Below are 26403 nucleotides of genomic sequence, written 5' to 3'. Positions count from 1 at the left end.
CTCGCAGCCACAGAAACGCCTATCTGTGCCCCTGACTAAAGAGTCCCCTCTCACGACCACTCACCTAGACTTTGACCCTCCCAGCTGTACAACAGAGCCAGTAGTGGTGCTACTGATTTGGCTGTTGTTGCTAACCCCAGAGAGCAGTGAAGGCAGTGTGACCACCTCCCTGAAACTTCTATCTACTGGCTCCTGTACGAGTCCAACTGCTGTTCCAACCAATCCATGCGGTCTGAGAGGAGCTGCAAGTATAGTCGTCGTGATCTCTCCCCAATCCCCTACATTTCACAGGAACAACATGCCACTCCCCTGACTGCCTATCAAGCCATTACTGGCTTCAAAGAAAGAAAATGAAGGAAAGGCCTTACTTTGACTCAGCTTGTCTCCGCTCAGCCTCCTTGCCGAGGCTTCCCTCGTTAAAGCCTTTGCACTTAGACCTCAAGCGCAGCACTTTGACCTCAGAGACAGCCCTTCTCAGAATGGCCACTCCAGAGCTTGCCTACTTGATATGTTGTTCTTCGACGTTAAGCCTGTTGGTAAGAGAAAATCACTTTGCCTTACCTTGCACCACTTTCTTAAACTCTTTCCTCAACCGCAACACTGGGCCTTTGCAACATTTTTACGAGGCGGGGCAGGGATTGCAGGAGTTTTGTACTGAGTCATGAACTTGTCTCTAATTATGTTTTTTTTTGCTGTAATGTCATGCTTTGCACGATCTTGTTTTCTCTTCACTGTCTTGTAGAACTTATGTATAATTTATGTTCTGTGTGTTGTCTGTACCTACGTGCCTGTGATGCTGCTGCAAGCAAGTTTCTCATTGCACCTGCATCTCACCGTACTTGTGCACTTGAGGACCTGAAGCAGAGCAGTCAGAGCAGTCCAGGGTACAGAACTATGCAACAGTGCATAGTTCTATGCAGAAGTAAGCATGTTAAGGCATTTCACTACAGTATTATCAACAGAATTTGAACTTTGAGCCAAATGTGGAGATATGATAGAAGTTTAGTCCCAGTGGTAGCACTGATAAAGTAGGTCCATAACCCCCGAGGTCCTGAAGGCACTGCCACCAACAGTGGAACAAAATAACAATTTAAAAAATTGCAGGTGTTGGAAATCTGAAATAAAAACAGAAAATGCTGGAAACACTCAGCAGGTCAGGCAGCATTTGAGGAAGGCTCCCAGACGTGAAACATTAACTGTTCCTCTTTCCGCAGAAGCTGTCTGATCTGCTGTTGGACAAGGGACAGCACAGAGCCAGGGAGGGGGAAGGCTATGGAGGGATGTGAAAGTCAGAATGAGAATGTTAAAAGTGAGGCATTGACAGAAGAAACACCAGTGATGGTCAGTGAGTGGCCAGGTGAAGGGAACGTTACAAACAGAACTAGGATGCTGCCTGGATTAGAGAGCATGTGCTATCAGGAGAGGCTGGACAAACTTGGGCTCTTTTCTCTGGAGCGGCGGAGGCTGGGGGGCGATCTGTTGGAAGTGTATAAAATTATGAGGGGCATAGATAGGGTGGACAAGCAATGTCTTTTTTCCCCATTATTGAGCAATCTAATACCAGAGGGCATGCACTTAAGGTGAGAGGAGGTAGGTTTTTTACTGAGAGAGTGGTGGATGCCTGGAATGCGTTGCCTGACAGGGTGGTGGAGGCAAATTCATTGGGGGCTTTTAAGAGGGGCTTGGATGGGCACATGAATGAGATGAAAATGGAGGGATCTGGGCATTCTGTAGGTAGGAGGGAATAGCTATGTCGGCACAACATTGTGGGCCGAAGGGCCTGTTCTGTGCTGTACTGTTCTATGTTCTATGTCGAACTAAAGATGTGTGCCTTTTCAAAGAGCACTTAACCATACAAAAAATACTCCCTTTTCCTATCAGATCCTGTCATCGGCAGCCCTTTGTCACCTCCACCTATCACCTCCAAGTCTCTGTCACCATTTCCACTCTTCCTTCAATCTGCCTATTACCCCGAATCCACCTGTCGCTTGCCAGCTCCTGCTCCACTCCTTCATACTGACCACCTTTCAGCCCAGATGAAAGGTCTCGACCCGAAACGTCGACTGTCCATTTCCCTCCACGGATGCTGCCTGACCCGCTGAGTTCCTCCAGCAGCATATCTTTGTTTTGTTTCAGCAAACGTCTCTGCTTCACTGCACTGCACCGGATCAGTTTCTTCAATCACGGTGGGCAGCACAGAGGCGGAGCAAGTAGAGCCACTACTTCCCAGCCCCAGTAACCCAGGTTCAATCCCGACAGTGTGCTGTGCATACTTGCATGTTCTCCCTGTGACCATGTGGGTACTTCCACATCCCAAAAATATGCAAGTTGGTAGGTTAATTGGCCACTGTAAAATACCCTTAGTGTGTGGCTGGGTGGTAAAATCTGGAAAAAGTTCAGGGGAATGTGGGAGAATAAAATGGGATTAATATAAAATGGTGCTTGATGGTCAGTGCACACTTGATGGGCCGAAGGACCTGTTTCTGTATTGTAGGACTCTGACTTGTGACTTACAGCTGCATGTTAGATTGGGAACTGATGCCTTACATTTTAAGTGCTGCCTTGATGTACTTATGTATGGAATGATTGGGTGGCACACAAACAGAAGCTTTCCACTGTATCTTGGTTCATGTGACGATAATAAACCAATTACCAATATCTACAAGACAAGGCAGAAAGGTTCACTCTGGATTGTTCTACCTGAAATAATTAATGTAAAATTTTGATGAGGAGCTGAATTCACTTTTATTTGTTAATAGTTGACCAAATCTTAGAATGAATTCATATAGTGCTTCTGCCAGTGTGGCTTGAATATTTGATCCTTGACTTTGATAGCCAAGGCATAGAATGCGAGGTCACGCTATAGCTGTATAAATTACTGTTTGAGGAAAGATGCAAACATTTCCCGGCTTGAAGAACTGTCACTATGAGGAGAGGTTGGATAGGCTGGGCTTGTTTTCTTTCAACAAAGGAAACCTAGGGCAGATCTGTCTTATGGATCTTCATGGGGGCCTGGACACAGTTAACAGAAAGGATCCATTTCCCTTAGCAGAGCAACAACGAGTACATACTTTTAATGTAATTTACAGAAGAGTCGCTTGGGGAATGGTAGCATTATGGTTAAGGTATTACCCTAACAGCCAGAGTCTAACTGCCTGAGTTCTGGGCCTAGAACCAGCAATGCAAGTTTGATTCCCACCACAAGTAGCCTGGGAATTTAAATTCCAATTCAAGTAATAAAATAAATTTGGAGTTTAAAAAATAAGCTAGTCTCGATAATGGAAACCACAAAGCTACTGGATTGTCATAGACCCCCTTCTGGTTCCCGATTGCCTGGAGAAGGCAGTTCACTGTGCTCACCCAGTCTGGCCTATATGTGACCACAGACCCATCCATGTGGTTGACTTTGAACTGCCTCCTCATCTCATTTATGGGTTCAAAATTGTCAAAATGACCAGAGAGAATTTTAGGAAATACGTTTCCGCACTCGAAGCGCCTGTTCTATGATCTATGTGCAGTATTGGGTCCTGAAACACTGCCTGAGAGAGCAGTGGAGACAGAAACACTCAACATATCGCTGACGCCGTAACTGAGGGAAGTGCAGGGCTTGGCCAGGATGAGTGTTGGCGGAGATGGAAGAAGGAACCAAGGAACAATCCCCTCTGGGTGCGTCCAGTGGTGGCACCACATTGATTGTGGCAGGAATTACGGAGGATAATCTGTTGAATATGGAGCCTGAAATGGTTGAAGGCAAAGATAAGAAGAATACTATACTGGCTCTGATTGGGAGGAGAGGGGTTTGGAGCAGAGATACAGATAGCATGCAGTTGAGAACCTCGTCAACTATGGTGGAAAGGAGCCACTGTTAAGGAGCATGGAAGACATCACAGAAGCAGTGATGCTGTTAGATAATAAAGGCTCCCTAACATTTTGTGTTTCCCAGTCAGTGCTGGACAGAGGATCAGGACTCTGCTATCGATCCAGCTTTAACTGTTTTGAAAGAACAATGGTGTGTGTGGGAGATGCTGTTGGAAAAGAATGTGAACTCCGCTTTGAATAATCATCCTAATATCCATTTAGTGAAGTTTGTAATAAAAACAAAATTATGCAAATTGACACTCAAAGCAGCTGCACAGGTTGACTCTGTAGTTAAGAATACATACGGTGTATTGTCCTTCATCAATCGTGGAATTGAAATTAGGAGCTGAGAGGTAATGTTGCAGCTATGTAGGACCCTGGTCAGACCCCACTTGGAGTACTGTGCTCAGTTCTGGTCACCTCACTACAGGAAGGATGTGGAAGCCATAGAAAGTGTGCAGAAGAGATTTACAAGGATGTTGCCTGGATTGGGGAGCATGCCTTATGAAAACAGGTTGAGTGAACTCGGACTTTTCTCCTTGGAGTGATGGAGGATGAGAGGTGACCTGATAGAGGTGTATAAGATAAGAGGCATTGATCGTGTGGATAGTCGGAGGCTTTTTTCCAGGGCTGAAATGGTTGTCACAAGAGGACACAGGTTTAAGGTGCTGGGGAGTAGGTATAGAGGAGATGTCAGGGGTAAGTTTTTTACTCAAGAGAGTGGTAAGTGCGTGGAATGGGCTGCCGGCAACGGTGGTGGAGGCAGATACAATAGGGTCATTTAAGAGACTTTTGGATAGGTACATGGAGCTTAGAGAAATAGAGGGCTATGGGTAAGCCTAGTAATTTCTAAGGCAGGGACATGTTCAGCACAACTTTGTAGGCCGAAGGGCCTGTATTGTGCTGTAGGTTTTCTCTGTGCTATGAAATGCTCGTCAGGTTAGGCAGCAACAGTGAACCACTTGCCTCTTCCTTGGAGAAAGTTAGAGATAAAACAGACAACAAAAGGATGGGGCAATGATATATTGTCAGGTAGGAAAGATTAGAGTTGTTTAACACGGAAACAGGCCCCTCGGCCCAACTAGTCCATGCCGACCACGTTACCCATCTAAGCTCATCCCATTTTCCTGCATTTGGTCCATATCCCTCTAAACCTATCTGATCCATGTACCTGTCCAAGTACCTTTTAAATGTTGTTAACTTACCTGCTTCCACCACCTCCTCTGGCAGCTCATTCCATATACTGATCACTCCCTGGGTGAAAAAGTTGCCCCTCAGTTTCCTTTTAAATCTCTCCCCTCTTGCCTTAAACCGATGCCCTCTTGATTCCCCAACCCTGGGGAAAAAGACTTTGTGCGTTCACCCTATCTATGTCCCTCATGATTTAAAACACCACTATAAGGTCACCCCTCAGTCTCCTAAGCTCCAAGGAATAAAGTCCTAGCCTGCTCAACCTCCCTCGAGTCCCAGCTTAATTACTTTGAGGAAGAGTAATTTTGGAGAAGAACTAAATGAGTTTATTGTGTGCCGTTCTTGATGAAGAGATAAAGTCGTACTCATTTAGCTGCTTGATATGGAAAGTGAAATCTTCCCTTCCTCTTTCAAAAAAATTAAAAATGGACAACAAATATTTGAGGCATCTAATCCCACCTCTGTCCCTCAGCTGAGGTCTCACTTCATCCCTTTATGTCACCGTCTTAATGTATTCCATGCCCAGCATGATGGTTGAGGTCTTTATCTATCTCAGATCCAGTGGGCATTTCCAGCATTCTCCTACTGGTGTGAGGTATCAGCAACAACTATAACCTGCATTTCACAGCCTTTATGGTCCCTTTGTTTTCTCCTGTTCTAACTTTCCTCATCAATTTGTTAGCCAGAGGGCTTCACAAACAATGGGATCACCTGCACAACCCTGGCTTTGCCCTATCAGAGATTTGCCGTCTCTACCTCTCCCCCACCCGCTTTGCAACTTAAAACCAACATGATTTCTCTCCTACCCAATTCCAGTGAAGGGCCTTCAACATTAACTGTTTCTCTTTCCACAGATCTGCCTAGCCTGCTGACTGTTTCCACTATTATGTTTTTATATCTGATATTACATTGCCTGCCCCACCAGACTCAAAGGACAGCTTCTATCCCACTGTAATTGAACTTTTGAACGGAGCTCTCATATGCTAAAGATGAACTCTTGATCTCCCGATCTGTCTTGTTGTGGCCCTTGCACTTTATTTGTTAACCTGCACTGCACTTTCTCTGTAGCTGGGATTGGAATTGATTTATTTTTGTAACACATAACAAGGTACAGTGAAAAACTTTATTTTGCATGACATCCATACAGATTGTTTCATTACAACAGTGCATTGAGGTAGTACAAGGTAAAACAATGACAGAATACAGAATAAAGTGTTACAGTTACAAAGGAAGTGCAGTGCAGGCAAGGTGCAAGGCCATAACGAGGAAGATTGTGAGGTCCAAGAGCTCATCTTATCTTACTAGCGGACCATTCATTAGTCTTATAACAGCAGGATAGAAGCTGTCCTTGAGCCTGGTGGTACGTTCTTTCAGGCTTTTGTATCTTCTGCCCGATAGGAGGGGGAGAAGAGAGAATGTCCGGGGTGAGTGGGATCTTTGATTATGTTGGCTGCTTTACCGAGGCAGCGAGAAGTGTAGACACGGTGCATGGAGGGGAAGCTGGTTTCCGTGATGTGCTGAGCTGTGTCCACAGCTCTCTGCCGCTTCAACACTATATTCTGCATTTTGGTAATTGGTTTATTATTGTCACAAGTACTGAGATATAGTGAAACACTTTGTTTTGCATGCCATCCATACAGATCATTTCAAAACATAAGTACATTGAGGTAGTACAAAGGGAAAAGCAATAACAGAATGCAGAATAAAGTGTCACAGTTACAGAGAAAGTGCAGTGCAGGCAGACAGTAAGGTGCAAGGGCCATGACAAGGTAGATTGTGAGGTCGAGAGTTCACCTTTATCGTACAAGAAGTCCATCCAAGAGTCTTTATTTCTTTTTACTACCTCGATGTAATTACGTTTGGGATGATCTAACCAGATGGCACACCAACAAAAGTTTTTCACTGTATCTCGGTACATGTGACAATAATAAACCAATACCAGTACATTGTGTTTTAACAGGCTGCGGATAGGATTCCTTACTGGTCCCAAGCCACTCATCAGTCGAATCATCCTGCACATCCAGTCCTCCACATTGCACACCAGCACGTTCACACAGGTAAGATCAATGTAAGATCCAAGTGAAATTTTAACTGTTGCCATCAGCTCAAAACCAACTGTTTGACATTTGTAATCAATTTTTGCATAACATGGGTTGAAAAGTGCTATAGTATTGATCACTAGCACTTTTAGGTGAAATTTCTCTCTTTTTAATAAAGACACTAACTGTTTTTTCTTAAAGTGTGTTGACAGCTTTGGTAGAAGAGTAATTGTTTCATGCAGCAATGTTAGTGAATGTATTGTAAGCCATACCTTAGTAGGTCAGGGAAAAGACCATCAAGTTGGAACCACGGGGGATGATGTGACTTTTGCCAGCACCATTCTCCCTGCCCTTCTCCCTGCCATGGGATAATCCCAAATAGGATGATTGTAACTTTAGGAGTCTAACATTGGCAATAGAGCAATATTACGACATGGGAGGTAAACAGGAGATGCTGGAAACAGTCTGGTCAGGCAGCATCTCTGGAAAGAGAAACAGTTAATGTTTTGGGTCGGAGACCTTCATCAGAACTGCCATACGTTCATTCACCTAAAGAGTTTCGAATGGCTTTGATAATGGACTACAATAATTGCAGGAATTGGTGTATAATCAAGAGGAGCACATCCAACTCTTCTTAACTGTTCCATCATTCAGCTAAGTCGTAGCTGATCTATATCTTAACTCCATTTTCCCACCTTGATTCCATATCGCTTCACACCATTGCCTTATAAAAATCTCAGTCACACGTTTTCAATTTCATGATCTACCTTGTTATGACCTTGCACCTTATTGCCTACCTGCAATGCACTTCCCTGTAGCTGTGACACTTCACTCTGTATTCTGTTATTGTTTTTACCCTGTACTATCTCAATGCACTGTGTAATGAATTGATCTGTACAAACGGTTTGCAAGACAAGTTTTTCACTGTACCTCGGTACAAGTGACAATAATATACCAATATCAGTTGACTCCACCCTGAGTTTTTTGGGGAATGGATATCTCCACTACCCTTTATGTAAGGAAGTATGGCCCCATATCAGCATTGAATACCCTGGTTCAAATTTAAGATTAGGTCTCTGTTCTGTCATGTCACCCACGCCCTCCCCACCTGATTAACATGCCAAATGCCCAGCTCCCAATAGGAGTTGGCAGAGGCAATAAAAACATGAATCATTTAAAGATACTTCCTAGATGGTGTAATGAGGTACAGTTTCGGTTCTTTGCAGATCAATCAACCAAGATGGATTAAGATATTCTATGTTTAAATAAGCTTTCAGATCCACTTAATGGGATGAGTGTATGATTAGTGCAAATGGATGATTGATGTTCAACGCAGATGGAAGGACTGTTTCTGTGCTGTGTGACTAGTTGGTAAACGTGGGCAATCTCGCTATATTGGAAGATCTTGTTATGGGTCCTGAACAATTTCTTTTGACTTTCCACTAAATATATTTTATTGATTAAGCAGCGAATCTCCCTTGTATTCATCACCCCTCCCGAATTCAACAACCATTTACTTTTCTTGGGTATATTGATCAGGACTTGAACTTCAATGCGTTCTAACAATATATGAGCACATGGTAGTGCATTGCACTGTACTTGTGACACAGGTATGGAAATATTGTACATCAGCGTTAAGACTCGTTTTCAAACTGCTCCAGTCTCTCCTTCCTCCCAGCTCAAAGATCTTGGAGTCTTCTCCAGTCCTCACTCTTGTAATTTCTGAAATTTAATCTCCTCATCATTGACGGATGTGCCTTCAGCTGCCAAGACTCCATAATTCCTAAAGATCTTCTCTTCTGCCCTTCTATTTCCCCACCTTAAAACCTCCCATCCTGACCAAACTCTTGATCATCTGCCCTAATATCTCCTTATGTGGATTGAGGTACATGTTGTTTGCTAAGAATATTCCTGTCAAAACCATCTCAGGCTTTGCTATAAAATAAATGGAATAACAGTGTTTGAACCTTGGTGAATAGACTTGAATAAAAAGCCTTGATAACCTTAGCAACGCTGGAGGTGCAAAAGAACAAATAATCAATTGCCTCAAGAGATAAATCAGTTTCTCTGACTGTTTTCTTACCATGTAGATTAGAGTTGTCATAAGCAAATTGGCCAAATAAATAATCAATTGATTTAAATGCTCGATTGTTTCATTTACTGGTTAAGTGAATAATCAATCATCATGAATATATCATCTCTCTTGACAGGCTGCATATCCAACTGCACAAATAGAACATGTCTTTGTAGCAATTATCGTCGCTTCCCCTCTTGGGAACTTAAATCTTAGGAGAATGTCTGTTGTATGTTTAAAGGGTACTTCACTTTTCTCCAAAAGCTGCAGGTTAATAAACGATAAAACATCAATTCTAAATTTGACAACCCTATTCAATTAACAACGTACTGTGTTATGTTTTTACAAATTCTGTGCATCAAGATAAATTGTATAAAATGTGAACAAACACAAGATGATCCATGAATTGATATTGGTATTGTTATTGTCACTTGTACCAAGGTACAGTGAAAAACTTGTCTTGCATACCGATCGTACAGTATGCAAGATAAGTTTTTCACTGTGCTATACTTAATTTTATCAATGATCAAATGGAGCATAAGTTGCACTTCTGTATAAGTCACCTCACTTTATGCTTTAGCCCCTTCCAAAAACCCCAAATGTCAACTTATACACCAAATTTTTATGGAAAATAATTAAATTCTTGAAGTATTTTCTCCATCACATTTTTCCAGCTAAACATTTGTGCTGATTCTTGACTAATTGGAATGAACACATTTCCAATGTGTAGAATTTAGAAGATTCTTGTCACAATCACTGTAAAAAGTAATTGATTAGCACACTTATAGGAAATGGACTGTAATATTCGAAAATCTCCAACCCATCCATTCCCATGGGATTCACAACCGAATATTACATCACCTAATGTTGCACAGAGAAACCCTTTCAACTGTTGGTATTACCTGCTGTGAAAATTAATATATGTTCTATTGTAGCTCCTAGTTGTCCAGCTCCTTCAACAGTGGGGACAGAGTGGCTTCCTGGAGCATGTTGACAGGTAAAGATTGTATCGTAACATCTACCTCCTCGTCTCCCCCAAGAAATGGGATTGGAGCAGTGAGTCAGTCAGAGGCTTTTAATTAATTATTTATACACTTACAGGACTTGAAAATTGTTGGTAATGGAGATTTTATAGTCCACATTCGATCTGAGGGGCCAGTTAATAGCTAACTAGATTAGTGGGCAGATAGGCTAGACCAGGTAAGAACATTAGATTTTCTTTCCTCAAGGACATTAGTTTTACAAGGAAATTGGGATAAAACTTGAATAATAAAACCAAAGGTACAGTCAGAGAGCTGATTACGAGACATTTTGGAGTATGGTTGATTCATTATAATCTGAGTAGCACTGATGTGGAGTATCTAAGAGAGGTTCATTGAGGAAAGATTTGTTTAATTACAATGAAATATCAAGGGATTGGCCACCACAGATGTCATGGGCCAAATTACCTCCGAATGTAGTCTAAGGTGTCACGAATGTATTACAGTGACATTGAACCTGGGGAGAGGACATTCAGTCCATCTGGGATACTCCACCAGTCATGTAACCTTGGAAACCTCGCCCACAATACGATAACACAGTCCTTTTTCTGCTTCTTGGTTGGATCCAATTATTGCAGCGTTCAGGTGGGGCTACACCAACAGGAGGCAGACAATACTGACTGTACCCCAGTGCCCTGGGAGCAGAGAACCCAGAGGGGGCAGACTTGCCAGGCATTTCAAAAATGTGTGTGTATCTGTCGATCTGTTTGTATCCTTGCATTTCTCTGGCGACTTTCTTGATTCCTGGACATCGCAAAGTACTTTTATGTTAAGTAGATCACTCTTTTGAACTGAAACCACTGCTATAATTTATGAAAGACTGTGGTTACTTTACTGTATTAGTTATCTTGAGGCCTGGATTAGTGAGCTCGGGAGAGAGGAATTCAAATCCCACCACAGCAGCTTGGGGAACTTAATCTGGAGTTAAATCAGAGTCCTACTTTGGTAATGGTGACCATGAAATTACTAAATGGACTTAAACAAAAACACCTAACTGGTTAATTAATTTTTCCCCTTTTGTCACTCTACCATTTCCTCTCTCTCCTTTACATTCTTTCTCATTTTATTTCCTTCCTCTTCATCTCCCAACCTATCTTTCATTCCAGATGCGGAGTCTCGTCCCGAAACGTCGACTGTCCACTTCCCTCTATAGACGCTGCCTGACCCGCTGAGCTCCTCCAGTGTTTTGTGTGTGTTACTCCAGATCCCAGCATCTGCAGTCTCTTGTGACTCCTTTCTTTCATCCTTGTTTTCTCTTCTCCCTCATTCTTTCACATTCTTGCTCTCTCTTCGATCCCCTTCTCCCTTCACACAAATGTCCTGAGGGAATTGAGATAGTCCCAAATTCTAACTGCATAGACCCCGACAATAAACCTCTTCAAACTTGCACTGCATTACGAGTTGTCAGTCTGACACAAGGGATCCCATGACGAATGGCTAGTGCCGAATTTTCTCAATGCAATTGCAACAGGAGCTACATTTCGCAGATGAGTAACTAGAGCATGTCACAGAAGATGTTAGTTTTGAGTGAACTTAAAAGAATTTTCTGTAGATTTTTCATAAAACATATTACTGCACTGGTGACTGATTTTGAACTGTCCTTTTGTCCATTCTTTTCACAATAGAGTGATCAAGTTCTACAGCAAGCAGAGGGATGCAATGCAATTGTCTGCTGAAAGGTGGCTGAAAGGTAGGGTCTACAAGCTCCACAAGCTAGCATGAACACCGAGAATAAAACTTTGCTTGGGCCACATTTGGAGTATTGTGCGCAGTTCTGGCCACCACATTAAGGATATGGAGGCTTTGGAGAGGATGCGGAAGAGATTTACCAGGATGGGTTGGAGAGTATTAGCTTTAAGGAGAGGTTGGACAAATTTGGACTGTTTTCTCTGGAGCGTTGGAGGCTGAGATTTGACCTGATAGAAGCATGAGAGTCATAGACAGGGTAGATAGACTCTTTTCCCCAGGGTGGAGATGTCAAATACTAGAGGGCATAGCTTTAAAGTGAGAGGGCAAAAGTTTAAACGGAGATTTACAAGGGAAGTTTTTTTCTACACAGAGGGTGGTAGCTGCCTGGAACACTCTGCAGGGAAGGCGGTGAAAGCAGACACGATAGCAAGGTTTAAGAGGTATTCAGAACAGGCAGGGAATGGAGGGACACAGACTGTGTGCAGGCAGATGGGATCAGTTTAAATTGGTATCTTGGTTGGCACAGATATCGTGGGCTAAGGGGCCTATTCCTGTGCTATGTTCTAATGGGGAGAGTGTCCAATGAGGGGACATAGTCACAAAACAAGGCCCCAGTCACTTAAAACTGGGGTGTATGGGAATTCCTTTTGTCAAAGGATAGTAAATCACTGGAATTCTCTGCAGCAGCGGGTGAGGGAGGCCAGTTCATTGGAAATATTTAAGGATGAGATAAATATGTGAAAGATTGAGGAATTGAGGGAACTGGCACAGAAGAGGAGTTGAGGCCAGCACAGATCAGCCAAGATGATATTCAATGGTGGAGCGGGCTTGAGGGGGGCTGGTAATCTACTCCAGCTCCTATTTTCTTGTGTTCTTGTTTCATTACACTCCTTTAAGGTGGAAATGTGAATCAAACAAATAAACTTCAAAGAAAGAAATTGAATTCGGAGCTCCATGCACTTTTTTCCCTCTCAAGGCTACGCCCTCTAGTATTTGACATTTCTACGCTAAGAAAAGACTCTGTCTAGCCTATCTACGCCCCTCATAATTTTATAAACTTCTATCAGGTCGCTCCTCAGCCTCTTTCCTGGCTGCAGAAAGTCATTTGTTAAAAACAAGTTATTGTGTCTCAAAGACATTATTTAGCCCAGGCTAAGCTTTTGCAGTGTCAGCTATCCTCAGCTTTTCCAATAGTTATGGATGTACTGCAGCAACTCACCAAGACTTCTTAGACAGCAGCTTCCAAACCCACCACCTCTACCAGCTAGAAGGACAAGGGCAGCAAAAGCCTGGGGAACACCATCACCCAGAAGTTGCCCTCTAAGCCCCACACCATCCTGACTTGGAAATATATCGCCGTTCCTTCTCCATCACTGGGTCAAAATCCTGGAGCTCATTGTGGGTACACCCACACCTCAAGGACTACAGCAGTTTAAGAAAGCAGCTCACCACCATCTTCTCAAGGGTAACTAGGGATGGGCAATTAAATGCTGGCTCAGCCTGTGAAGTCCACATCCCTTGATTGACTATATAAAAACATTTCCTCTCGCCACCGGAGAAAGGTTCAACCATCCACCCCTAATAGGGACTACATGGGCTGAATTCAGACAGAGGTTCTTCTGAGCCAACAAACCATCTGCTGGAGGAACTCGAGTGGGTTGAGCAGCATCTGTGGGAGGAAAGAAGTTGTCGACGTTTTGGGACTGAGAGTGGAGAGGCGAGATGGCCAGTATAGAGAGGAGAAGGGGAGTTGCAGGCTGGTGAAGAGTTTCGACCCGAAATCTCGACCATTCCTCTTCTCCCCCCCCCCCCCCCCCAGACAACAGATGCTGCTCAACCCACGGAGTTCCTCCAGCAGATTGTTTGTTGCTCCAGATTCCAGCATCTGCAGCCTCTTCTGTCTCCGTTCTTCTGAGTCACATGTGCTAGTGTCGTAGCTCGGTTGGTTATACTTCTGAGTCTGAAGGCTGTGGGTTCAAACCCTGCTGCAAAGACTTGAGTATAAAAACCAGCCAGGCACGTCACTGACTCAGGAGCTGTTGTCTTCCAGTTAAACTAAAATCCAGTCTGCTCTTTAAAGGTGAAAAAGATTGAAGGACGTGGATAAGTGCGAGGTGTTGCATATTGGGAAGACAAAGGAGGGTAGGACTTTCACAGTGAACAGTAGGGTCCTGAGAATTGTTGCAGAACAGAGAGACCTAGGAGTACAAGTACATGGTTACCTGAAAGTGGAGTCAGGGTGGTGAAGAAAGCTTTCGGCACGCTGGCCAGTATAGAAGTTGGGATGTTACGTTGCAGTTGTACAAGATGTTGGTGAGGCTGCATTCGGAATATTGTGTTCAGTTTTGGTCACCCTGCTATAGGAAAGATGCCATTAAGTTGGGAAGAGTGCAGGGGAGATTTACGAGGATGTTGCCAGGACTTGAGGGAAGGAGTTATGGAGAGAGGTTCAGCAGGTTGGGACTTTATTCATTGGAGTGTAGAAGAATGAGGGGTGATCTTATAGAGGTATATAAAATCATGAGGGGCATAGACAGGGTGAATGCACACAGTCTCTTTCCCAGGGTTGGGGAATCAAGAATTAGAAGGCAGAGGTTTAAGGTGAGAAAGGAAAGATTTAATAGGAACCTGAGGGGTAACTTTTTCACCCAGAGAGTGGTCAGTATATAGAACGAGCTGCCAGAGGAAGTGGTTGAGGCAGGTACACTAATATTCAAAAGGCACTTGGACGGGTACATGGATAGGAAAGGTGGAGAGGGATATGGGCAAAACACGGACAAGTGGAACTAGCTTAGATGGGAATCTTGGTCGGCATGGACCAGTTGGGCTGAAGAGCCTGGTTCTGTGCTTTATGACTAGCACATTTCAAAAAAGAGAACGATTTATCTCTGGTCATTATTAATCCCTCAACTAGACCCCATCGCTCCAGGTGACCCAGTCATTTATCTGCTGCCTGCAGCTTGGCTGCCTCAGTTCCTAATTCAGTACAGTTGTTCCACCTAAAAGTATTTTAGTGGGATTAACAAGCTTTTGCACTTCCTAGAAACAAGTGCCATGCGATATGCTTCAAATCCTTTCTTTATATAGATCAAACTCACATCATTCGCAACTCGCATGCTTTAACTGACTAATATTCCCTTTACTCCAACGAAATTGACTTTGGCTTTCAGTTGCAATGGGGAATCCAAATGGGCAGATACAATTTGACAACATTCCTGCTGATATACCATCAATCCCTGACGTTATCATTTATAGAAAAGATGTTGCAACTGTATTTGGGCTCCCTGGTGGTTTGTTCTGTTTAATCTACTGACCTGGAAATGTGTGTGTTGGCTTTTCACCTGTAAATTCACTTCAGGGTTGTCTGGCCATCAATTCCCAATGTTCCCCATTTCCAAAGACTAGAGATCACACTGGTGTAAAGAGGAGTGCTTCAAATTCCTTGGAAGTACTTTGTTAAATGACAGACAATTTATGTTTTGATTGCTGCTTATTTTCACATTTCATAGACTGTTGTAATCCCTTTGCGAGTTAGTCTGCTGTTGTTAAATGGCCAATTTGGAATATTCCTCCTCAGAAAATAAAGGTGAAATAAAAACATGGACGTACAAATTAGGAACAGGAGGAGACCACTTAGCTCCTCAAGCCTGTTAAGATAAGATTTCTTTATTAGTCGCATGCACATCGAGACACACAGTGAAATGCATCTTTTGCGTAGAGTGTTCTGGTGTCAGCCTGCAAGTGTCGCCACGCTTCCGGCACCAACGTAGCATGCCCACAGCTACTAACCCGTACGTCTTTGGAATGTGGGAGGAAAGACTGCCATTTAATAAGATCAGAGCTGATCTGATTTCAGTCCTAAATCTGCATCCCTACCAAGTACCTTTCTCTCTCTTGCCAGTTGAGAACCTGTCTACCTCTGCCTTAATAACATCCCCTTCCCTCTGAGAAAGAGGGGAAAGAAAGCACTTCATCTCTATCGTAAGTGAGTGACCCTTTATCTTTAAATTGTGAGCTCTGGTCATAGATTCTCCTATAAGAGGAAATATTCTCTCCATGCCACTCCTGTCTAAGTCCCAGAGGGTGTTACGTGTCTCATTCAAGTCCCCCCACACTGCCAAACTCCAGAAAATACAAGGCAACCTAACCCATTTATTCCAGGCATTGGTCTAATAAAGCTTCCCTGAACTCCTTACAACACTGCATCATCCTTCCTTAAATAGACAGACCAATTCTGTACACAATGTTCTCACTAGTTCCCCTATATAACGGAAACTTAACCTTCATCGTCATCTAAAGAGAAAACAGGCTGCTGATTGGACAAAGTTTGTACACACCATAAGGCTGGTTATCCTATCAGGCACAAGCAAGTACCCAGAACGATGAACTTATGATGGACATAGAATCATTTTATACTCATAATTGAGTGTAAAATTTGGGAGGTCACGGTGTGGTTGTACAGGACGCTGGTGGGGCCACATTTGAAGTATTGTGTTCAGTTCTGGTCGCCCTGCTATAGGAAGATGTCATTAAACTGGAAAGAGTGCAGAAAAGATTTATGAGTGTGTTGCCAGGACTTTTGAGGGACTGAGTTATAAGGAGAGGTTAGACAGGCTAGGACTTTATTCCTTAGATCGAGGAGGCTGAGAAGTGGTCTTACAAAGGCGTATGAAACCATGAGGGGCATAGATAGGGTGAATGCACTTAGTCTTTTTCCCAGGGTTGGGGAATCAAGAACTTCAGGGCATAGTTTTAAAGTGAGAGGGGAAAGATTTAGTAGGAACTTGAGGGGCAACATTTTTTTTTACACAGAGGGTGGTATCTATGTAGAATGAGCTGCCAGAGGAAGTGGTTGAGACAGGTACAATAACAACTTTTAAAAGACAGTTGGACAGTTAGATGGATTGGAAAGGGTTAGAAGGATATGGGCCAAATGCTGGCAAATGGGACTAGGTTGGATTGGGATCTTGATTAGCATAGACCAGTTGTGCTGAAGGTCCTGTTTCTGGGCTGTATGACTCTAATCACACAGATTCTGCAGTGCAGGAGTGAATCTTTCAGTCTTAACAGGTCCACATGAGTGCCTGTCTCGGCACGGTAGTGTAACGGGTAGCGTAACGCTATTACAGCGCCAGCGTCCCGGGTTTAATTCCGGCCACTATCTGTAAGGATTTTGTACGTTCTCCGCCTGACTGTGTGGGTTTCCTCTGGGTGCTCCGGTTTCCTCCCACATTCCAAAGACGTACAGGTTAGGAAGTTGTGGGCGTGCTATGTTGGCGCCAGAAGCGTGGCAACACTTGCAGGCTGCCCCCAGAACACTCTACGCAGAAGATGTATTTCACTGTGTGTTTCGATGTACATGTGACTAATAAAGATATCTCCTCACATTCACTCAACTAATGGTGCACTTTTCAAGTACAGTTCATCATTGCATAATCAGCAGCCAATGTCCACACAAACGCATGCTAGTGTCGTACCTCAGTGGGTGAGTCCAAGGGTTGTGGGCTTAAATCCTGTTGCAGAAGGTTGAGCAGAAACACCAAGCTGGACTGGCACAGTGCAATAATGACTGAGCGCACCATTGCTGGAGCTGGTGTCTTCTAACTGAGAGGTTAAATTAAGATCCTGCCTGCTCTCTGTGGGTGCAAAAGATTGAACAGAGAAGAGGAAGTTATCACTCAGAGAGTGGTAGGTGCCTGGAAATGGGCTGCCGGGGGAGTGGTGAAAGTAGATATGATAGTGGCATTTAAGAGGCATAAACAGCATAATCAAAGATGCCCCCCCCCCACCAAACTGGACATTCTCTCTTCTCCCCCCCTCTCATCAGGCAGAAGGTACAAAGGCCTGAAAGTACATACCACCAGGCTCAAGGATAAGATTGAGATAAGATATCTTTATTACTCACATGTACATCGAAACACACAGTGAAATGCATCTTTTATGTAGGGTGTTCTGGGGGCAGCCCGCAAGTGTCGCCACACTTCCGGTGCCAACATAGCACGGCCACAACTTCCTAACCCATACGCCTTTGGAATGTGGGAGGAAACCGGAGCACCCGGAGGAAAACCACATAGACACAGGGAGAACGTACAAACTCCTTACAGACATTGGCCAGAATTGAACCCGGGTCGCTGGCGCTGTAAAGTGTCACACTAACCGCTACACTACCGTGCCTGCCCTATGTGGACAGCTTATGTATCACTGTTATAAGACTATTGGATGTTAAGATGGACTCTTGACCTCACAATCTGCCTTGTCGTGGCCTTGCACCTTATTTTCTCTGTAACTGTATCACTTTATTCCGCATTCACCTATTGCTTTTCCCTTGTGCTACCTTGATGCACTGATGTGATGAAATGATCTGTATGAATGGCATGCAAAACAATATTTTCACTGCACCTCAGTACGTGTCAATAATAAGCCAATTAATTAGATAGAAACATGAATATACAGGGTATGGAGGGATGGGGACCATGTGCAGAAAGAAGAGATTTAGTTTAACTTGGCATCGTGTTCAGTGCACATCATTGTGGGCCAAAGGGCCTGTTCCTGTGCTGTACTGTTCTATAATATTAGTCCCTCAACCAACATCACTCAATTAGATAAAGCAATAAACAAACTGCTGGAGGAAATCAGCAGGTCGAGCAGCATCATGACCCACTGAGTTCCTCCAGCAGATTATGTGTTGCTCCAGCTTCCAGCATCTGCAGTCTCGTGTGACTCAACTAGACAGCCTGACCATTTAGCTAATTACTGTTTGCAGTTCCTGCTCTATCCAGATTGGCTTCCTCATCTCCTAAACGGGACAGTGACTACCTCTGAAAGTATTTTCACAAGTCACGCAGACAGCAATAAAATAATCATAATCACTGGTCCTATTGAGTGCAAAACAAGGGTCATTGTAGAAGATGAGCTTCCACGTTCTCCTCGCAGTGCTAAGGGATCTTGTATGGAGACTTGGCAGTGCAAGAGGGGCTGTGTTTTGACATTTCTTCTAAATCAAGAGAGTGAGTGGAACGTACGACTCATAACCACCGGGAGTAGTTGATGCAAATCAAATAATACAAAGACGTTCAAGTAGAAATTAAAACACATGAGAAAGAGAAGAATCCATTGATGTAGTTATATGGAAAGGAAGGTGTGGGCTGTTTAACTGGGTTTGCTAGGCAGTTCCCTGGGATCATGAGTTTGCCTTATGAGGGGAGATTGAGAAGACCAGGTCTGTGTTCTCCAGATTTTAGAAGAATGAGAGGCAGTCACATTGATACTTGCAAAATTCCCGCAGGATCAGATAGATTGGATGCAGGGAGGATGTCTCCCCTGTCTCAGGAGCCTAGAATCAGGGATTACAGTCTCAGAATACGCAATAGGCCTTTTAGATCTGGGATGAGGAGAAATTTCTTCATTCGTTATGGTGAACCTTTGGAATTCTTTACCCTGGAGTGATGTGGAGGCTTAGTCATTGAGTTCATTCAAAATAGATTGATCGATTAATGGCTATTGAGGGAATCGAGGGATATGGGGATAGTGCAGGGAAATGGCACCAAGGTAAACGGTCAGAGATGATCTCGATTCTTCTTACCGTCCTTGCAGATTTAGTTGAATGGAATATTCCAAGTGCTGGTATGTTCTACTGGATGAAGCTAAAGGGAATCTCAGACACTTATCAACTCATCTCGGAGAAAGCCCTGCAAAAGGAGGTAATGTCCTGTCTGAGGTCAGATACTCTTCACCTGTCACCCTGCTCTTTACCCTCCCCTTGTCTCCACCCCCTCTTCACCTCCCACCTTCTTTACCACCCCTGCTCTTCACCTTCTGCCTTTTTCCTTCACCCCCAATTACCCACTTCACCCCGATCTTCATCCCACCCTGTTCTTAACAACCCACCATCTTCACCCCCACCCTGCTCCTTAACCCTACGCCCCATCACCACCACCCTCCTCCTTCATTTCTCCCCTTCAACCTCCACTCTTCACAGTCTCCTCCTCTCCACGTTCCACCCTCCCAACTTCCCTTGAGTCTGCCCTCTCTCTATACTCAATTCCTTAATTTTTTTTTAATGAGACTAATCTATGTTGACATAAGAAGGTGACCCAGACCCTGTTGCAAAACACTGGTTTATTACATTACATTTCTGAACTAATCAATATGTTTTAAAAAATGGTTTTATTAAGCAATTAGTAACAAGGAGGAAACAACTTGCCCTATTAAAGATAACCCTTATAGCCCTACTACTAGTGGGGACTCCTTGCAACAGGAAATGCAGAAGGAAAGTCCACTAAATTGATTCAAGAAACAAACAGTTCCCAAGCATAGCAGCGTTCCCTCATTCCTTCTGCCGTACTGGACTCCGGGCAACCACAAATTTAAGAGTGCCTTTCCTATTTTTAACACCACTTACAATCTTAGTCCAAAGGTGAAATCCTTTCCATCAGTGGAAAATCTTCTTTTATACACGTTATCAAACAACTTCCTGTCATCTGACAAATCATTGCTGTTGCACAACAAATCACTTTAACAAACAAGCTTTAATTAAGCTATTTCATACATTAACCATTACCATAGCAGTGGCTTTTAACAATGTTTGTTGCACAGATCACAAAGTGTTAATAAACTAAGTAGAATATATATCACTGTTCTAAGCAGAGAGAAAAGTTCTTGACATCTTTTACATTACACTACAGACCCTCGATGGTGTACAGAGGCAGGTTGATACTTTGCAGACCACAAAACTAAGAACCAAACCAATCGAGTGGGAGCACTAACAGAGTCCTGCAGTAGAGCCATGAAGGTGCAAAGTACACAGGGCTTCTCTGTGTAAAAATAAGTTTAAAACAACTGTTCTTTCTCAAAATGCCTGAATACAATGTGTGTAACGCTTGCTGAGTTATGTTTCCACTAATATAATGTAAAATAATATAAACAATATAACATAGGATATACAAATAACAACAAAAGACTTCTGTGAAATGACACAGTGGTTAGTGCTACAGCCTCACAGCTCTGGGGACCCAGGTTCAAACCTGACATCTGTGTGAAGTTTGCAAGTTCTCCCTATGACCGTGTGGGTTTCCTTCGGGTGCTTCAGTTCCCTCCACCCCCCCCCCCCCCAAAGATACGTGAGTTGGTAGGTTAGTTGACCACCGTGAATTGCCCCTTGAGTGCATGGGCGGTGGGAGAACCAGGGAACGGAGTGGTGGGGACGTGAGGTGCAAAATGGGATTAGTGTATATGGCTGAATGATGTCGGAGGCAGATGTGGTGAGCTGAGACATGGTCAGCACAACATGATGGGCCGAAGGGCCTGTATCGTGCTGTATTGTTCTATGGAAAGGCATTTCCTGCTTGATGACTCTATCTAAACATGTGATTGGAAATGATACACTCCAAAACACAGAGCCATGTATGGCTGCAGCTTCTGTGCTCAAACAACCTGTATTCAAACAGTTTTTAACTCTTAACTTCAGCTTCCATGTAATTAGATCCATCTCTGATTCTAGACAAAACTCACCCTGGTGTTGGACCCCATCTGTACAGGTGATCTGATCTGTCCGTAGTTTCTCTGCAAAACTGCCCAGGTTTGCCCCAACCCCACCTTTTACTTTATAATGCAGCAGTATCACAACTGTGGCAATTGATTGAAGCTAAACCTCCCCCCCCCCCCCCACCCGTCATTATAAGACATCTTTATTAGTCACATGTACATCAAAACACACAGTGAAATGTATCTTTTTGCGTAGAGTGCTCTGGGGGCAGCCCGTAAGTGTCACCACGCTTCTGGCGCCAACATAGCATGCCCACAACTTCCTAACCCGTACGTTTTTGGAATGTGGGATGAAACCGGAGCACCTGGAGGAAACCTACCCAGACAGGGGGAGAACGTACAAATTCCTTACAGACAGCGGCCAGGATTGAACCCGGGTCACTGGCGCTGTAAAAGCGTTATGCTAACCGCTACACTACTATCCTTCCCATGCCCAATTATCACCAGTTTTCATTGGAGAGATGTCGCGGTAGGGAAGGGCTCTGATCTTATCAGCTCCTGGATCAGTTGTTCCTATTCCATGGCCATTCCATTGACAGTGAGACTGCACAGTCTTTGTAAAGTAAACAGATGATGTAAACTACCCTTGAGTTAATCTTTGTGACAGTAAAGGGCTTTTCCTCTCAGCTTCTTTTTAAAGGTCCCGTGGCCTCCCCACTAGCATGTGAGATAGAATTTTGTTTTGGTCGATGCTGATCAATCAGGGGTTAAGTGCGCCTCTTCCCAAAGATACTGCCTCAACAGAGCAAAGCAAGTCACAGGTCTGCCTCTCTTACAGTAACGATACAGGCATCGTCCTGACAGTGTGGAAATTGTCCCAGTATTTTGCTGTACACCCAGAGCTGGACAAATCCATTCCAGCTAATTATTGACCCCTCCCAATCTGTTTACTGTCAAAAATCAAAGTCGAGTTTATTGTCACCTGCACAAGTACATGCGTGCACAGGTGCAATGAAAAACTTACTTGCAGTAGCACCACAGGCACAGAGCATCATACAAGTAGCATTCACAACAAAAACATGAATTAAACATAAATTATACACAATTTTTTTTACAAGAAAGGACACAATTAGAACAAAAAAATGTCCATTTTAGAGCAAAGTGATCAGAGTGGTCATAGTGTTGCTATACTGTAGTGATTAGGGTTGTGCCAGCTGGTTCAAGAACCGGATGGCTGAAGGGAAGTAGCTGTTCCTGAACCTGGTGGTATGAGTCTTGAGGCTTCTGTACCTCCTGCCCGATGGTAGCTGCGAAAAGATTAATTATCAAATAATGACGGAAAGGGTCTTTAACAGGGCTATGAACTGGCACGTATTCAGAAATAACAAAGCCCAGTTTGGGTTTTGCCAGGACCACCCACCTCCAGATCTCGTCACAGCTTGGTGCACTCACAAGCTGAAAGGCTCTCTGAGATGCTCTGAAAGGAATAGAAACGTAGAAAACCTACAGCACAGTTCAGGCCCTTTGGCCCACAAAGCTGTGCCGAGCATGTCCCTACCTCAGAAATTACTATGTGCAATAAATGTGCAACATGCTATATAAATGCAAACTTTTCTTTACCCATCGCTCTGCAAAGTCACCTTTTCCCTTCAATCTACCATTTTATTATATTTTCACACAAGTTTAAAACTGTTACTGCAGAAAGAGTAATTGGTTACTGGGAGTTGATGCCTGTTTAAGTGTTGCATTGATTTGCCTCTCAGGTGCTGTTTGTTCCTGGTCAAGCCTTCATGGTCGATAGTTCAGTGCCATGTGCGTACGTGCGAGCTGCCTTTTCTCTTTCCACCCCTGAACAAATAGATCAGGTAAACGCCTCCAACATTCACTGATCCCACAAGTGCTTACAAAGTTGTTACCTGAACTCGAAAGTTAATATATCAAACAATCTGCTGGAGGACCTGACCTGATGCAGGGTTTTGACCAAAAATATCGACAATTCCTGCCCCCACCTCCCAACAGATGCTGCCCAACCTGTCTCTTGTGCAACAGACAATGTGCTGGAGGAACTTAGCAGGTCGAGCAGCATCTGTGGGGGGAAAGGAATTGTCGATGTTTTGAGTCAAAACCCTGCATCAGGACTGAGAGGGGAGAGGGGAGATAGCCAGTAAGTCAGTTCCCGAACCTCAGTCCTGCTGCAGGGTTTCGACCTGAAACATCGACAATTCCTTCCCCCCCCTCCCACAGATATTGCTCGACCCGCTGAGTTCCTCCAGCAGATTGTGTGTTGCTCCAGATTCCAGCATCTGCAGTCTCTTGTGTCTCCAGTTAATGTATCAAGAGAAATTAAACAGATGGGGGCTCTTTTCTCTCGGAAAGAGAAGGCTGAGGAGGCAAATCCTGGGGATACAATAAGGGCACACTGGCTAAAATAAAAACTGCAGAAGCTGCACTGAAATAAAAACAGAAAATGCTGGAAACACTCAGCAAGTCAGGCAGCATCTGTGGAAAGAAAAACAAGAGTTAATGTTTCAAAACGAAATCCCATTATCAGAACTGTTGTAATGAAGAATCTCTGTGCTGATATATTGGTTGCTGGTAAAGAAATGGAATATTCTGTCTTTAAAATCTCTCCACATCCGTGTCCCTCCTACCTCTGCAATCACTTCCATCTATGCAACCCTCGAGGAACCTGCCCTCCTCAAATTCTGGGTGGGAATTTCAAAAATTGTGGCATTACTTAACCGGGAAGAAATGTAGAAATGGTGAGAGGTGGTCTCACTTCCTCAGAATAGCTGACCTGTTAATAGAGCATAGAACAATGCGACACAGGAACAGGCCCTTCAGCCTACGATGTCTGCGCTGAACACGATGGTAAATTAAATTAACTCTCTTCTGCCTGTATGTGATCTATATTCCTCCATTTCCTGTATACTCATGTGTCTATCTAAAAGCCTCTTAAGTGCCACTATTGTATCTGCTTCCACCACTACCCCTGGCAGCGCATTCCAGTGTAAAACAAAAATCTTGCCTCACACGTCTCCTTTAGCCTTTCCCCCTCTCACTTAAATGCATGTTCTCTAGTACTTGATAATTCTACCCTGGGAGTAAGATTCTAACTGTCCCTGCTTCAATAGACAGTCGGAATCTCGATGGGTCTCCGATGCTCCAGAGAAAGCAACCCAAATTTATCCAATCTGCCCTCATTGCTCACTCCCTTTAATCCAGGCAGCATCCTGGAAAACCTCTTCTGCACCCTTTCCAAAACCTCCACATCCTTCCTGTAATGGGACAACCAGAATTACATAGAATTCTGTTTACCTACCACACTTCAATTATCTACTTCAATAAATATCTCATTACGTACGACTTTGCAAAGTTAGATGATAATATAAATGCTGGATCTTTTCGTACAGTTGTTTGCCTTCCCATTAAAATAATGTGACAAGTGTCCTTCACTAACATCTTTCTTATTCTTTCAGGGTTTACAAAGACTAGCCACACTCATCAAAGAATCAGTGTAGTGCTGCTTAGTGGACACGATACACAATCTAGCCCGAAATAAATTAAATCAAAAATTACCTCGCCTTTTTCTTTCTAGTTGTGTGTAGAATCATCTTGTTTAACAGTTAAACTAGAAATGAGGGCGGCTTTACTAAAGAAAAGAATGTCCAGTTATCTTCTGGGCATTCTCCAAGGGAAGGAAAGATGAAGATCACCACTTCCTTTAGAAAATCTGGGCCACACCAACTCATCTGATCATTTTGAGGATTATATCAGTTAAAAAAAATTTTCTCTTTATTTAACATTGCCCTTACAGGACCACTTTACACCATGGTGTAGCCCCTTCATTCCCTGAAGAGACTGGAAGTGTGTGATGCGCCATTTTCAATGTGAACAGAGAGGTTGGTGCAGCAGTTGATGCTACTGCCATACAGCTCCAGCGATTTGGGTTTGATCCTGAGCTCTGGTGCTGTCCGTGTGGAGTTTGCGTTCCTCTGGATGCTCCACTTCCCTCCTTCATCCCAAACACGTGCAAGTTAGTAGGTTAACTGGGCATGGTAACTTGCCCTTAGTGTAGGTGGGTGGCAGGAGAACCAGTGGGAGGGGTGATGGGCTCGTGGGGGACTGTAGGTTACAGGGAAACAATGGGATGAATGGCCTGTGTCATAAGAAATATTCCGCTCCTTGAGTTTTCTCTGCTACTCGATATCACGGATTATCCAGTGACACTTTCCCATTGCAATCTGATCTCAGCCTTGAATATAGTCAACAATGGAGCGCCCAACACAAGCTGAAATGAAGAATTCCAAAGCAAAGAAATTTCTCCTCATCTCTGTCTTAAGTAACTGACTTCTTATCCTGAGACAATGTCCTAGTTTCAGACGGAACTACCTGAGTCCGCATAATCATATACGGCCTAATTAGATCTTCAATCAGCCTCCTCTGTTTCAAAGAAAATAGCCCAATGCAACACTCCAGTAATGAGGTAACGTGATCTCGACAAAAGTCCTCTAGGCCTGGCCCAGTTATTGATGTAATAGTGTTACGCTAACTGCTACACTACTGTGCCTGCCTTATCCCGGAACTGTGAGCCAGGGAGGTACATTCAAATCCCACCGTGGGCCCTGGTGAGTATGTTACAACAAATCAATCTGAAGCTTGTATCGGTAAAGCTAGCAGACTGTCAGAAAATCTCGCATGGTTCACATTCCTCTTTAAGGAAAAAAGTTTGGTCCACATTTGACTCTGGGATAACAGGAGTATGATTGATTCATAACTCCCTACCCCCCGAAGTGGCCCAGAAAGCCACCCAGTTCATGAGTGTAGCAGTTAGTGTAACGCTATTACAGCGCCAGCAACCCGGGTTCAATTCCAGCTGCTGTCTGTAAGGAGTTTGTACGTTCTCCCCACATGTCTGCATGGGTTTCCTCCGGGTGCTCCGGTTTCCTCCCACATTCCAAAGATGTACGGGTTAGGAAGTTGTGGGCATGCTACGTTGGCACTGGAAGCGTGGCGACACTTGCAGGCT

At 43.8% G+C, this 26403-nt stretch overlaps 1 protein-coding gene across 1 annotated transcript in view; it reads left to right on the top strand.

The window, feature by feature from the left end:
- Positions 1-24952, top strand: part of aadat (aminoadipate aminotransferase) — a 57906-nt gene extending 32954 nt beyond the window's left edge. Inside the window, 6 exon segments of the mRNA XM_052019392.1 lie at positions 7010-7106; positions 10098-10159; positions 11828-11892; positions 19485-19591; positions 23138-23239; positions 24854-24952. Coding sequence (XP_051875352.1) covers positions 7010-7106; positions 10098-10159; positions 11828-11892; positions 19485-19591; positions 23138-23239; positions 24854-24895 — 475 coding nt within the window. The 3' untranslated portion in view covers positions 24896-24952.
- Positions 24953-26403: the final 1451 nt, after the last annotated feature.

The sequence above is a fragment of the Pristis pectinata genome, chromosome 7 (assembly GCF_009764475.1).
Source record: "Pristis pectinata isolate sPriPec2 chromosome 7, sPriPec2.1.pri, whole genome shotgun sequence".
In the NCBI taxonomy this organism is placed as follows: Eukaryota; Metazoa; Chordata; class Chondrichthyes; order Rhinopristiformes; family Pristidae; genus Pristis; species Pristis pectinata.
This window is presented reverse-complemented; position numbering and strand designations above follow the sequence as displayed.